Consider the following 15,987-nt stretch of genomic DNA (forward strand, 5'->3'; position numbering starts at 1 on the left):
AAAGACATCAAGTTACATGCACATAGATGTATATATAATAATATGTAACTAATAAAATATGTTTGGTATATGATTGTCCTTTGTAAATTCCACGAATATATACTAGTTTGAAATCACAGTGGGGTCTAATTCTGTAACAAATTCTTTTCAGTGACAACTTTCGCAATTTATAGGCAGATGCCTATCAAATCAATCCTCGCTGTGTAAGCGAACCACGCAATATAAACTATCTATTATATATGGAAATGAACATCAAAAGTCAAAACCCTGTTTTTCAAAAATTTCCATAATGAGAGCTTTAGAAGTGTTCCCCATCTCATATATCCCACAAGTGTCGAGTTCTGACTGAAACTCATACCAGACCGAGTGTTAAATTCATCCCTAGTATCTGGTGTGGCCTCTCTGACAAATTATTGTCGTTGTCAACGTTTATCGCCTATTGAATTGTCATGACAACCAGTATGTGGCGGAGATAGACTGAAGATGGATTGCAATTTGTCAAGATTGTCGGACTAACCCAGTGAAGGATTAATATTCTAATTTATACTTCGTTAGGCTAGTAAGTACAGCTTTATACTTAGGTGTCGCTACGTCATGTGGAGTGTTTCTAGGGAGTTTATCATTTACTCTGTCACTTCAGCTACTCTTTCTGTGTGAAGGTGGCAATTGACCTAATATTTTAACTGGACCATGATCAAATAGCCAACGGGTACATTCAGCTGTCTTAATAAGAACTTTCGACTGATACGAAAGAATGTTTACAAGAATAAATCCAGACGAAAGTTCCTTATAAGTGCATTTTAATTATTGTGTAAAGAGTACCCTAACACTCAACGAAGAAAATGGATATTGTTGTAGGAAAGAAAGAGCAGCGACACTCAATTAATAAACCACGTCTTAAAATGACGTAAGTTACTTCAGTTTACAATCCATAGATCTGTAAATTACTGTGAGAAATGATACCAAATGAACGACCCTTCCTGTTTTGACCTCGGGGTATCTTCTCGGGTATCGGAGGGAGCAGTCATTTAAAATCCATTTTGATCAATTTAAAAGACTCTAGCTCTACTCGCAGGAGGAGCGAAACGTTCATACTCTGATTCTGGACTTGGTTAAATGTAATTTTAAATATGCCGATGAGAAGATAACATATATATGTTTTTTAAATCCCAATTGTCCAATCAAACAGTGGTGTTCTCGTCACTGGAGCGGGGAAAGGAAAGGCAACATATACAACAGCAAGCCACGTGCTGTCTTATTTTCGTAGTAAAGCTGTTTGAACGTTCACAGACAGGTTTACTACAAACTTAGCTTCAGAAGTGACAGCACTAGTGCCATTTGATGATGAATGTGTCCAACAAAAGTCATCACTTCAGAACTTAATCTCCTAAACGGAAGAATAAGTTTGCTTGCAATTTATTTTTTGAAGTTGGAGTGTTACAAGATAAGCTTTTTTGTGAAGGTTGTGAAACTTATAGAAAAAAGATTTGTGTTGTAATTCCGAAGGATTTACCTGATCAATACGCCTATTTCAGTAATACTCTTGAGAAAATTCTTAAAAGCACATTAAGCTTGATGGATGCTGCGACAAGTCCGCCTTAATGAGATTTTCATTATCGCGTTTATATTTCATTGTTGTATTCTACCGTTTCCGTGCAAAATAAATATTCAGAGGAATTTATAAATGACTTTTGATAAACTAGACTCAGAGAAGACAACGGACATGAATAGTACATGCGATCCGTTTCGGTGCAAATTGTGCATCACAGTACCAAGGGGTAAACGAAAGCTTTTGAAGAAAATTCTACATCCACTGACGAAATGGATAGATCCATCTTTCGAGTTCCTCAATGTTTTAGAAAACGAAAATCTACCTCGAAATACATGTAGTGTACAACTCAGTGAAAATTCAGGACAGTGCGAAGTGGAATACCTAAAAGCGCCTGCCATCAGTGTCATCTTATTCTTAGCTGAAAACGGCACAATGTCTTCGAAAGATCTTCAAAAACTTTTTCTCTTGGCTCCTTGGGAATATCATCACAAAGTTGAACTGTTTAATGTGCGTTCTCCAGAACGCACCGCCGCTTGCCAGGAATTCTACGGAATAGCAGATGACATGCCACTTTGGTCCATTTGCCCCATTCATTATGGAAACGAGCATCTCAGGGTTCTTATCTATGTGAAAAACTTTCAGAAGATGGTGGAGTTCTACAGAGTAGTCACAGATAGTGAAATGGAAAGTAGCAAACCTGGATTTTGTATTTTTCAAATGTATTCCCAACCAGGATTAGATATTCAAATAGCTTTGAAATACTCAAAATATATTGAACCTTACCCAATTCCAACGACTATGTTAGCATTCAAAGTAAAAAATGCAGAGTCCATTAAAGCGTTTACTGGTTGTTTTCTGGATAAAATGGGGGAAGATTCATTTGTAACTTCTGATCCCGATGGCAATAAAGTACATTTGTACCAGATACCAAATCAGGAGGTTTCCATTGCTCCAACATTTGGGAAAACAAAAGGTAATAAATTACAAGAGGATATTAAAAGCTGTCGGAGCTCTGATAGCCATGACTCGGGAAGGTGTTCTGATAGTGAAATTTGGTGTAGTGAATCGGAACCTTGTAAAAGTGACTCTCCTGGGCTGAATGACCAAAGAGAATGTGTAACCTATTCTTCTCGTCATAGGTCTTTTTCGCCATCGAAAGTTTCCACAAACCCGGTGGCTAAATGTAAGATAAAGGCAGTATATTTATAGCAGGATTGTAATTATTTGGTGTGTTAATAAATGGATAATACGTTTTCAATATTCAAGGTTTTGTGCAATAAATCTATTTCGACAAAGCAGATTTTTGCTGAATTTTGGAAGGCTTAAATAAAGTTCATCATAAAAACTTGTGTAAAAATGAGCTAAAAGACTAAAACATCTTTAAAGGTAAACTCGAAAGGCAATTTGCAGGTCGTGGTGAAAAGTAAATAAATTTGTGTAACCCTTATGCAATACGATTTTGTACAAGAAATAGCTATCTACGGTTTTAATCGGAAAGTAAATAAACATCTAGGTGAATCATTTGATCAGTCTACCACTAAATATCCGCGGTACATAGTTAAACATACCTTTCATTTTGCCACTGGCGATTTCAATTTAAAACCTGAATGCGCTGATAAATTAGCAGGCCGTTACATAAGCTTACCAATCATTATAGATTTAATTACTTGAGATTGTTAGATTAGGGACACTGTGCAGACATGGTTTTGGCATGTGCGAAACCGAGTACATTGAAATTGGAAATTATTTTGTAGTTTATAATCATTGTTTGTTTTATTTATTTTGAAAAAAGTATTGCGCTGACAGCGTCACCCGTATTAATGAAAAATACCAGAAGTATTAATAAACTACTACCCTTTACTTCAAGAAATTGATTTATTCCTAGACAGGATATTGAAGTTTGTGTCGGAATCAATATCAAGTATGAACAATTCACAAGATCTTTTATTTACCATGCGCCTTTTGTTTGGAAGAGATCTTTCTATATCCGAGGTTTTTTTTATGCATTACCCGTGTTTATTTGATCATTTCATACTGATGAATTTTCTCAATGCAAGTCTGTAATTGAAACTGCTTGCTGGACATCATCACATATCCTGAATCGTGCTGATTAAAAACTAATACTAAAAATTCAATAATTGAAATAAATCCGAGCTCACAACGTTTATAGAGCGATGGCGGAAATTTTGCATTGAATATGAGGTATGAATACAAATCTGGTGTGCATTTTAATGTAAATTTGTCAAAATTATCATTCTATTTGAATTAATTTTGTCAGGTTTGAGATGACATCCATGTCGTTATTATCTCATAAAACGGTAGAATTCCCTTGTATCCAAAAAAAAAAGGGGGGGGAAAGAAGAATATGAAAACTATGATCACTTTCTGGCTATAGAACGCAAACATTACATTGTATGAATTATCGTTATAAATGAGAAGTGTTAAGCTTCGTTTTAAAGCCTACTGCATGTATGATAATGAGGCAGGGCACCGATGTAGAGGCCATTTCGTTTTCAAAGATAATCAAGCAAACAAAAACAAGCGTATAGTTAGAAATTATTTACGTTTCCTTTATCCCTTTAATCAAAGAAAAGAAAAAATATTTACCTGCAAAATTTATGGCCACTTAATACATTTTCTTGACGTTTTTGGACTATGTTAAAGCGACATGATTTCCATTTCAGTTCAACTCAAGTGAGCACTTGGGAGTCAATACGGAAAATGATGTTACTAACTTATGTCGGCTTTTAAGTCCCCGAATTGTTTGGAATACTCTTCAATAATTTTTAAATTCCTATTTGGATCTTGGTTGTATCATAACTTACCTTTGAATCCAGTTATTTGCCAATACTTCTTGATTTGTTTTATATTTATGGCGAGGGTATACATTGTATGACCAAATATCGAATGTATTACGATAGGTAAACTTTGCCCTAGTTGCATGTATGCGAATTTTTGATAACCGTCAATTGCCCTTTATCATTCTATGATAATCGTTTTAGCAATTGAAAGTGATGAAAATTAATAGTACATCTGATAAAACAGGAAAGAAAAATGACATTACTGCACGGAGGTGTCGTGAGATAAATGATAAAATTATTGGCGGCACATTCTAAGGACGTCGTCTTTGCACAGAGTATACAGTTGCCCTTGGATCAAGATAATTACATAATGCGCATATATAAAGGGATACATACATCTGCACAAACATATAATTATACAAACGGTACCTTACATTTTGCATAATGAATCTGGATTTATTCTTGATAATTACAGCATTTATTGAATAAGAATGCTCACATTTCTGAAAAGTAATTACAGTCTTCTAAATATTACATCAAATTAAAGTAATTTTTCCTCGTTATGCTTACATACCAATGTTTCATTTTAATTTGCAATTATGTACAAGTACTGGGAAAAACAGATTTTGTTCATCACGTGAATACAATTTCAATACATTAAGTAAGTCACCAAGGATTATGATTTTATAAATATATAAAACATCTCTTCGTCATTGACTGGCCATGAAAAATCTGCCGTTCGACAATCTAAGTACTTAGCTAATCGGTTCCTAATCATCTTCTATCGTGTTGCAAATCAGCGATTTTGCACGAGTTTTTTGAATTAAATTGACAACTGTGTGACTAAAGTAATGTCATGAAAAGATGTGGCCATGAATGTTATCGCCCCGTCCATTGGAACGGAATAATGGACATCAATGCAAACTAAGCGATGTGGATGGTTCTTTTGTTTGAATTGTTGCGTGATAACAATTTTAAATTTGAATATATTTTGTAAATTAACCTTCAAAATGGGCGTTTAGTTAACATAATATGTCATAGAGCATATTGCATCGAACGTATTCATCTACTCAGACAAGCTGCGGAAAAAATTAAAACACAACAATATCCAGCGGAATGTTGTATCGTTTGATATTTAATCCAAGAAACACCCAACTTCTTTACATCAGAAGAGCAGCTTTTAATTTAATTACATATCTTTTTCTTTCTCATCCCAATCTTTTATTCTAAAACAACAATGACAGACAAGGTGTATTGTTCAGCAGTCATTCACAGTTTGAAATGGATCGAGGGAATGCCGTATTTTCCCAGTCCCATTACAATGCACCATGTTATGTTTGGGAGCAATTCATATCTACACAATAGACTGCCACAGACAACAAAACAATAATTACAACTCTAGATTTGCGCAATAAAATTGCTAGATTTGTCGTTGTTAGTGTGAAGATACACAACGGTTGGATTTAATTTTTTTTTCAATTTGAATCGATTATGAAACGACCCTGGAACAAAACAGTTCAAAGGTGTCCCACCTGAGCATATAATGGTACACACAGCCCCAGCAGTAGGTCTGACAGTCAGAACGTTTATATTACTGAGCGTCTACGAACGAAGAATGACACCAGATCACAAAGAAGGCTCACTACAGTGTTTCCAGAGGCCTGGAATTCAATATTTCAGGCATCTTTATTACCTTTCAGCTACATGTATATCATCATTTGTTTGCATACAATCTTTTTTTTTTTTTAGGATATACCGTGCAAAATTTGAAAAGAAAATGAAATTATTTTAACATGAAATAAAATAGAATGACCCCTGATAATGAATTTCAAGATTTAATAAAAAAAAATTGGAAAAGCGTTTTAATTTCACAAACTTGAAACATGTTTTGGATTACATGTAGGTACATGGTTTACATGATCCCGATAAAAAAAAAGTTGTTGAAGGTAGCGACAGATAGGTGTATTTTCATGCGACTTTATTTTTCAGAATTCCTCTGGTTCCTAAGCTGTCTTGTTGTGGCTGTGACTGACAGACAGGGCCAGGTAGCTAAAAAATTAAATCAGGTCATGTATATATCGATAGATCAAAGATGAAGTCATTTCGTTTCGTCCGAGTGGTACCTTTAACTAAACGAAACTAAGGTTTAACTTAACAAATCTAATTATAGATTCTTCAATGTAAATGAACATTTTCGTAAACTGTCTTAATGAGACTAATCCCCCACGCGCATACACAATGCAATAGGCATGCATTTTCAGTTACTAATATCCAATAGTGAGTTTTTGGTACAACTAGGACTGTAAATAATATGAAAGACATACATGTATACAATGTATCTCTGTGAGAGCAATGATTTGTAATTATGAATTTACCGAGTTGCAGTAAGTACAAACTTTACAATAAGACAGATATATTGTAACGACTGTATTCACTGCCACCCGATCAATTCTTCACCATAAATCAAAAAGATGGTAAGTCTCTCTGGGATTGAAAATTTTCCATCAATATCGAGTATATTTGGTGTTTAATACACCATATTGATGCCACTGTCGTTTTCTTTATTAAGGTATTACGAAGTTAATATTGTGTCTGATTGTCATAAAAAATGTAAGAAAAACAAGAGATGTTTGTAAAACATATATGTCCCCATGTTGCAAAATTGAAAGGGTTATACACATGCATCATTTAATTGATAGTAGTATCACCAATTTAAAATATTGAGCAGACAATATCTTCTTACGTCAGGAGTGTATTAACCATGCGACCTAGAAATCAATAGGGGTCATCTACTCCTTATAGTGTACCAAGTTTAGTGTCAATCAAGCAAATAATTCTTAAAAAACAGGAGACAATATACATGTATTACTATGTCCAGTTTAGCCTTTGCCCTTGAACATGTGACCTCAAAATCAATAGGGGTCAATTTCCCCCTGAAGATGTACCAGTGTACCAAGTTTGATGTCTGTCAAGCAAATGGTTTTTAAAATATTGAGCAGACAGTATATTTCTATGTCCAGTTTTTGACTTTTGACCATGTGACCTTAAAATCAATAGGGGTCATCTTCTCGTGAAGATGTACCAGTGTACCAAGTTTGATGTCTGTCAGCAAAGGATTCTCAAGATATTGAACGGACAGTATATTCCTATGTCCAGTTTGACCTTTGACCATGTGACCTCAAAATCAATAGGGGTCATCGTCTCCTGAAGATGTACCAGTGTACTAAGTTTGGTGCCTGTCAAGCAAAGGGTTCTCAAGATATCGAGCGGACAGTGTCTTCCTATGCCCAGAGTAGATTGACCATTGACCTAAAAAACAATAGGGGTCCTCGTCGACTCATAACCAATCCACATATAAAATATTACGATTTAGTGATTGGTTCTCAAGATATTGAGCGGACAACATGTGGTCTACCGACTGACCGACAGGTGCAAAGCAATATACCCCTCTTCTTTGAAGGGGGGCATAATTATGTTACTTTGAGTGGGAAAAGGTTAATTGCAAGAACACCTGCTCTTGTTTATTCATAGATGACTCATGGATACCTTCTACTGTGATGTTGAATTCTCAAAGATGTATGTGGATGTATAAACATTTACGGACGTACATGTAGGATACCCAAAAATATTGTTTAAGAATTTTGTAAAGCTATTTGTATTTACTATTAGTGTTTTAATATTGCTTAAAACTCATATTTACCACAAAGGTTTCCTGTGAATCGACTTTTCTGCATTATTCACAAATCTTTACTTGAACATTCAATCAATAGAAAATCATTATCCAAAAAAATTGAAATCTTTCAAAACAGTCGTTTCATTGGTGCATTTCGTGTATTAATAACCGATTTACATGTACATGTAGTTTATTTCTGTTGACTGAACCTCTTGGAATTGATACAGGGATGGTAGGTTATATGGAATACAAAATTCTACCCAATTCCAGATTTAACTAATTTTTTTTATTCAATCATTTAAATATATGAGTGATTGTAACAACGAAATAAGGTAAGAAATCTTATGAGCAGAATTATTTTGTTGTTAGAAACTTTATGTCTGATAGAATGTGAGAATTACAATATTTAGGGTATATTTCGCCATGGTACAGGGTCAAATGATCTCCGTGTTTTCCTTTAAGAGTTTCGAATTTCTAATTATTTGAGATAGTTATTGCAGCCCAGAGGACCGCACGGCTCTGTATATCTATGAGTTTGCGAGATTGTGATGGGGAATTATCATGAGTGTGATAAGTCATAATTGAGTATTCAACCTATTTCTAGAATGAAAAAATCCATGCTTCGTGATCAGAAAATGAATGTATTTTATACAGGTATATAATCTTAAGTCAAGGGTAATGATATGAGGTATTTGATGAACACATAAGAATAAATCTCAACCGACCAAAAATTTTGGGTGGCTCAAAACTGAAATCACGCAAAGATCCGTCTGTCGAAACCCTCGACGGACATCTGCTACGAATGAAAAACGCATGAGGTAGCAGGGGACAGTTTCGCACTATAGGCCCTTTTCAAAAAATGGAAATACCCCATATTTGAAGTGATATTACATGTGTAAAAATGTATACAATAATTTTAGGATGCATGTCAAATGTAGCTGAGTGCTTAATAAAAATGTTGATATACAACATGTAGGTGTCACCATGATTCCTAGCATATAGATGGGTGCAAATACGAAACTAAGACACGTGGTCAGTTGTTGAAGAAATTCCGGTGAAAACATGCAGGGTCTAGCAAAAGGTCTGTAGCTGTGAGGGAAGGTGGATGGCCCCATATGAGAGGTAGATTTTTGAGAAGGGCAGATAGGGTTCTTGATTGTGCACAGTGTCTAAATCCCCATGTTTGGTACTGTGATTGTGTGTGTGTGTGTGGGGGGGGGGGGGGGTGCAAATTAGCCCAAATGAGGGGAAATCAAAGCAAAAAAGGGAACCTGCTCAGAGCATGTTTTGTGCACCAGCACCAGTATTTATAGATTACATGTAATTTAGGGTTACAATTTATTAACTACACTAATATGAAATACAAGTATTGACATAAAAGGGAAATATGATTTTTCAATAGTCTGTCATAATCTGACTTTGGTGTATACCCCCTATCCACATGTTTTAAAACCAAAGAAACTGTCCCCTGCCACCTGAAACAATTATGAATTACGTATATCGCGCATGTATCAAGAATGACCAAAATTTCACACCCGTAGCCAGGGGGGGTTCGTACGAACCCCCCCCCCCCCTTGAAAACTACTAAGCACTATTAAAGTCGGCATTTTGTTTGAATTGTGACTATTAAAGTCGGGATTTTTTTATGAAAATCATGAAAATTCATAGTAAAAAAGGCATGATTCCAAAATTCAAATTAAGTGCCAGGAAATTGCTAGATTGCAGGATTTTGCACCAAATACCTCAGAGCTTCTGCCGTAGTGGCACCTCGCGGTGCGAGGTGATAGACTCGCAACGCGAGTCTATGTAACCCCCCTTGAAAAATCCTGCCTACGGGCCTGAATTTCATACGTGGAATATGCGCAAATTGTACGTAGTGGCTGTGTGACATATAGCCTTTACTGACGCTAGCATTAAATTCGGCCACAACTTCTTGATACCCATCAAGACTATTTTGCAAGCATAATAGGTTTTATGTTCCTTAGTTAATATGACTTGCCAAGTAGCCTTTGCTTGTTACTTGATAAAGGCAGTGAAAACAGGGCAGTGATGTGAATTGAAAAAATGTCATTTATTTTGAAAATGACGAAAGTTATATAACAGAATAGCTAGTGGGGGTCAGAATGAGTCGAAAACAAAAATACAAGAACATATGTATCACATAGGTATGATTATGCAATCTGATCCCCTACAACACATTTAATGAAATATCGAAATAGAGCTGCCTGCAATCAAATAAGGTGGGTTTTACAAATAAAACAGGCAGCTCACATATATTAAAGTAGCATAACAAAGGAGGATGTGGAGGGTGGATGGTGGGTATCAAATTAATTTTCTTTGTGTACACAAATACTTGAGCAGTCTTTGCACTCCAAGCAAACAAAGAGGAATGACTAAAGCGTCCTAACGGCGCGTTGTGATTGGTCATCCATGTAATAGGCTAAGTACGGGGCCTTAAAACAAAACATTACATCATCTTAAGTTAATTTCCATCCAAGACAGCGACGATAAGAAACATACCAATATGAGGCATCCCAAAAAAAAGGGGGGGGGGGCTCAAACAGAAACATTTCCATTCGCAACATCCATCAAACGTGAAAGAAACAAATTTAACATGTTATACAAAACACATATATGTTTACCATATTTTACTTATCCCAAATATACACAATAGAACATACACAATTAACACTTACATAAAAGTCATCATCTACCATAATTACCTATGCCATTAAATGTAACAAATGCTATGTAAGACAAAAGATTTAAAAACCTTTAGTTAACATTTTTATATTGAAATTAATTTTTCCAAGCAGCCAATCCTTCACTGTAATTTTTGCTATTTGCATTTTTGATAAGTATATTGAACATATATATTTTTATAATTGTGCTTTGTATTAGCCATCTGTAAGTCATTAACATAAATAGTTTTCAAAGACAGAATAATATCAATATTGAAATATTTACATTTCCGATGTTTTCGCTTTTGATATTACAAATATCCATTTCCTCATGAATGCTTTACAGTTAAAAACAATGCGCGTATGAATCCTGATCAATATAAAACATGTACGTCAATACAATAGCATAACATGCCTTTTGTATTATTAGCTCTTCTGAGCCAAAGGCTCAAAGAGCTAATGCTATGGCCATTTGTGCGGTGTGCGTAAACTTTTTAGAAAAGGGGCTATAACTCAAGAACCCCTTGGCCAATTTTTTTCAAATTTGTTACAGGGTATCATTGGCCCAAGGGCTTTCATACTTACTAAATAGAGGGATGTGACCCTTTAACAAGGGGAGATAATCAGGAAAATACAAACAAAAGTAGTGGTTGCTAAAAAATCTTCTTCTCAAGAACCACAGGGCAGATTATCACCAAACTTACACATAAGGATGAGGATATGTTGTAGATTAAAAATTGTTCAAGGCATTACCCTGGGGCAAAGGGCGTGGTCTCGAGGTCACTTCAAAGTTGACCTAAATTTAATTTTTTTTAAAATTCCTTAAATCTTAGATATTTTAGTCATTATAAGGACTAGGCTCATCAAATTTTGACAGTTGATGCATCTTAGGACCTTGTGTCAAGTTGTCTCAAAAGTAGGTCACGGTGACCTACTTTTTGAATTTTGCAGGTATTTATTTTAAAATTAATTTTGATGCATATCTTGGACACTTTGAAGCCTATGATCATCAAAACTTGTCAGTTGGTGGATCATGGGACCTTGAAATGCGTCAACTGAAAAATAGGTCACCGTGACCTACTTTCTGAATTTTATGGCTTATCATTTATAGATATATTTTAAGTTGTTATTTCAAATATCGAGAGGTTTAGAATCATCAAATCTTGTAAGTTGATGCATCTTGAGGCCTTGAAACATATTTATAAAAAAAGTAGGTCACAGTGACCTACTTTTTGAATTTTGCAGATATTCAAATTTCACATTTTCACTTTTAGATGCATATTTTGGGCACTGTAAAACCTAGGATCATCAAACTTTGTCAGTTGATGTGTCTTCAGTCTTCGGTTTGTGTCGACCAAAAAGTAGGTCACCGTGACCTACTTTTGGTATTTGACAGCTAAATTACTATATTTCAGACACTATTTGACCTACAATCATCAAACTTTGTCAGTTGATGCATCTTGAGTCTTCGGAGTGTATCGACCAAAAGGTAGGTCACTGTGACCTACTTTTGGCATTTGACAGTTATATTTATATATTTCAGTCACTAATTGACCTACAATCATCAAACTTTGACAGTTGATGCATCTTGAGTCAACGGAGTGTGTCGACCAAAAAGTAGGTCACCTTGACCTACTTTTGGAATTTGACGGCTATATTTATATATTTCAGATACTATTTGACCTACAGTCATCAAACTTTGTTAGTTGATGGGTCTTGCATGTTCGGAGTTCGCTGACCAAAAAGTAGGTCACCATGACCTACGATTGGAATTTGACAGCTATATTTCAATATTCAGATACTAATTGGCTTAAAATCATCAAACTTTGTCAGTTGATATTTCTTGGGTTCTCAAAATGTGTAAACCAAAAAGTAGGTCACAACGACCTACTTTTTTGAATTCTTAGGATTTAACTAAAGATTTAGAATACTAAGAGGCTAAGAATAGAAATGGTGGGGTTGTACAATTTATCAGAAGAGCGATTCTAGGCCCTTGGGCCTCTTGATCAGAACAATTTCTTTTTAAATGCACATTGCATGCTTGCACGGTAAACTTTTGAGACTTTCGCAAAACATCATATATACATATAGAACTTGAAATAGGGTTGTTTTATTTCAAGATCCAAAAGTTGAAGATATGTGGTAAAGTATACTTTTAAACATGAACAGTTGAAGGAATTAAAAGTAAAGGAAGAACATAGTTGAAATAATTGAATATTTTGTCCTGCTTAAGAGAAATGGTTGTATCACATTAGAAATCATAATTTTGCTTACGGAACACAAAACGTTCGTAGACACAGAACGTCAGCCTCCCCACCCCTTCCCTGTATTTTTTTTTTACCCTGTTTTTTTTTTTTTGGTTTTTTTTTTTTAATTTACAGTGCCTGGGTATTCAGCAAATATTTTTCACAAAATATTTAGTTTAAGAGCTCTTAGCTCACTTGAGCTGAAAGCAAGAGTTTTCTTATCACGTTCACGTTTCTTATCCGTCTGTCCATAAAAGTTTTAAATTTCATTTTCTACATACAGAACTATTGAGTCAATTTCAACCAAACTTTGCACAAATCATCCTTGGGTAAAGAGGATTCAGGTTTGTTCAAATGAAGGGTCATGTCCCCTTCAATAGGGAAAATGAAGAAATAACTTGGATGGAGTCAATTAAAAATCTTATGAAGAACCACATGGGCCAGAAAAATAGAAATGTACATGAACGCTTCGTGACATACCGTTAGTATAGTGTAAATTCAAGTTTGTTCAAATCATGGCCCCTGGAGATGAGCCCATAAATGGGGATCAATTTACATGCAAATATAATTATAGGAAAACTTTTCTCAAGAACAATGAGATTATGATTAATCACATTGATATGCAAGTATTCCTGGGTAGTGAAGATTCAAGTTTGTTCACATTGTGGCTTCCGAAGGTATCCTGTTAACACAAAGTTGACACTTTTTAATTTCTCCGGGCGACAATTGATGGAAACATCAATGTTTTCTTGTGTAACTGTATATATTTTGTATGACAAACAGTACATGTATTTCTGGTATCAATAAAAAATGTACAGGCCTTTGTCTTATTTCTCTAAGTTAGGTATTTTGTGGGGTGGGTTTTTTTAGGGGAGGGGGGGGGGGGCATCAATCCCACAATTTCCTAAAGATTAACCCAATCATATTTATTGATTTTTTCATGTTTTAAGATAAAATCCAAATATCAACATAAATAAAATTTAGGAAAATTCAATACTTTTTTAGGAGCAACCAAGCAATAACTACCTTAAATGTTATTTATTTCCTTAGATCACAGTACAAGGTGTAAGACTGATATTAAAGCAAATTATGTATCGAAAAAACCCATTTCCCCCAATATGTTACCTTCTGCAATGAAATTCATCAAAAGATTTCCATAAAATTGTCGATATCTGCACCTATAAACTGTTCTGCGTACAACTGTCACTTGAAAGTAAAACAAACATTGATATTGCAAAAATGTCAACGATCGAACGATACAAATTCCGCCGTTCCCAATAATGCCTCTTGATTTGGGCTCTATGGTTGGCAATAAATTGAATTAATTTTCCCGCTGAATGGACTTTATGAGAAAACCACAGACATTAAAGGTGAAGGGGGTAATTTGCATGAATCACAAATTTTGGCTGTTGTGATAAGGGGGTTTTATGATCTGGTCAATGTGTTTCAAGCATTAAATACAAAATAAAGGTTAATTCAGATTAGCAGGCCTGTCGTCGTTCATTCACAATTGATTTCTTGCACTACAGTATATGATGGAGCCAAACAGAAAGACCTCCACGTATTTGCGAATCGTAGTGTAGTTTATGAATCGGTAGGGTTCCTGTATCGTTATGGAATTATCCGATCATACCTGTCGTGTACAGATACATGCAAACTTCACGCCAAAATAAACGAATCAGATAGAACACCAACAAGCGCTTAATAAATCTGCATAGTTTGCTCTATATGTAGATAGATCATTTACACAGTTTAACGATTACAGGACAATAAAAATAAAACAACAAATTAATAGACAACATGTTACTATTACCATTATATCTTCCCCTCATTTTACTATTACTACTACTGCATATACCACTCACTACTACATATACTACTTCTAGTACTACTACTACTCACTATTACTACATACATGTATACTACTTCTAGTAGTACTACTGCATATATCACCCACTACTACTACTACCACAATACCTCATTACATGTACTACTACTGCTGCTGCTACAATCCCCAGGGGATCCGGGTTAGATCAGGTCCTCGGTACCCTTTGCTTGTCATAAGAGGTGACTAAATGAGGCGGTCCTTCAGATGAGACCACAAAACCGACGTCCCGTGTCACAGCAGGTGTGACACGATACAGATTCCTCCCTGCTCAAAGAAGTTGTAAGCGCCGAGCATAGGCTTAAACTTCACCGCCAATGGTGACGTCTCCATATGAGTGAAAAATTCTCGAGCGGGATGTTTAACAATATACAGCCAACCAACCAACTACTACTACTACTACTACCTTCACCACCACCATCAATCGCGGTTGCTCTGTGGTAGAGCATTCGCTTCGTAACCAAGAGGTCTTGAGTTCGAGTCCTGCCATGACTACGTCTAGCCGAGGACGTAGTGATTACTCATTCGCCTATATTCGCTAGCGAAGGGTTTACGATCCGATCCGCTACTCTCCATGTACAACCCTTGGCTGCGTTAGCACGATTTTCGTGACCACAATTTCCTCCATATCATTGGATGCAGGTCAAGTCTCCTGCACCTAATCAGAGAGTGTTTTACATCAGAACACATCCAAGACGAAAGGAATGTGTAAATAATTAGTCATTGTCTTCAAAACGCTTCCATTTAATCAGATTTTCATAATCTCCATACAACATGGTGGTGTGTAAACTGTGCAAGAGGCCCACAGGCCTTATCGGTCACCTGAATACTAGTGAAAAAGTATCACTACTTCCATGGGCTATAATGTCCAGCAACAGTATAAAACAAGATGTGTTCTTAAAACTTCAGTGCCTTCAAAAGTGCATACACTGATGAAAGGCTTTAAATAATAGGTGTATTAACATTAACACCATGGGGTCAGAACCCTTACTCTGGGGATCATCAAATTTACAATTTGGTTATAGACTACCTGCTCTATCCATTTAGTTTCAATTTAGTATCAATAGCACTAAAGACGATGTTATTTAAGTGCCTTACACATAAACACTATATAACAAGTTTGGCCCCACCCTGGGGTCAGAACCCCTA

At 35.5% G+C, this 15,987-nt stretch overlaps 1 protein-coding gene across 1 annotated transcript; it reads left to right on the forward strand.

Moving 5' to 3' along the window:
• The first annotated feature begins 394 nt into the window (after positions 1 to 394).
• On the forward strand, positions 395 to 2,850 carry LOC125648204 (protein FAM124A-like). The gene has a single exon (XM_048875168.2). The coding sequence runs from the start codon at positions 1,685 to 1,687 to the stop codon at positions 2,759 to 2,761; it is 1,077 nt and encodes a 358-aa protein (XP_048731125.2). The 5' UTR covers positions 395 to 1,684; the 3' UTR covers positions 2,762 to 2,850.
• The last annotated feature ends 13,137 nt before the right edge of the window (positions 2,851 to 15,987 follow it).

Source organism: Ostrea edulis, chromosome 6 (assembly GCF_947568905.1).
Source record: "Ostrea edulis chromosome 6, xbOstEdul1.1, whole genome shotgun sequence".
Taxonomy (NCBI): domain Eukaryota; kingdom Metazoa; phylum Mollusca; class Bivalvia; order Ostreida; family Ostreidae; genus Ostrea; species Ostrea edulis.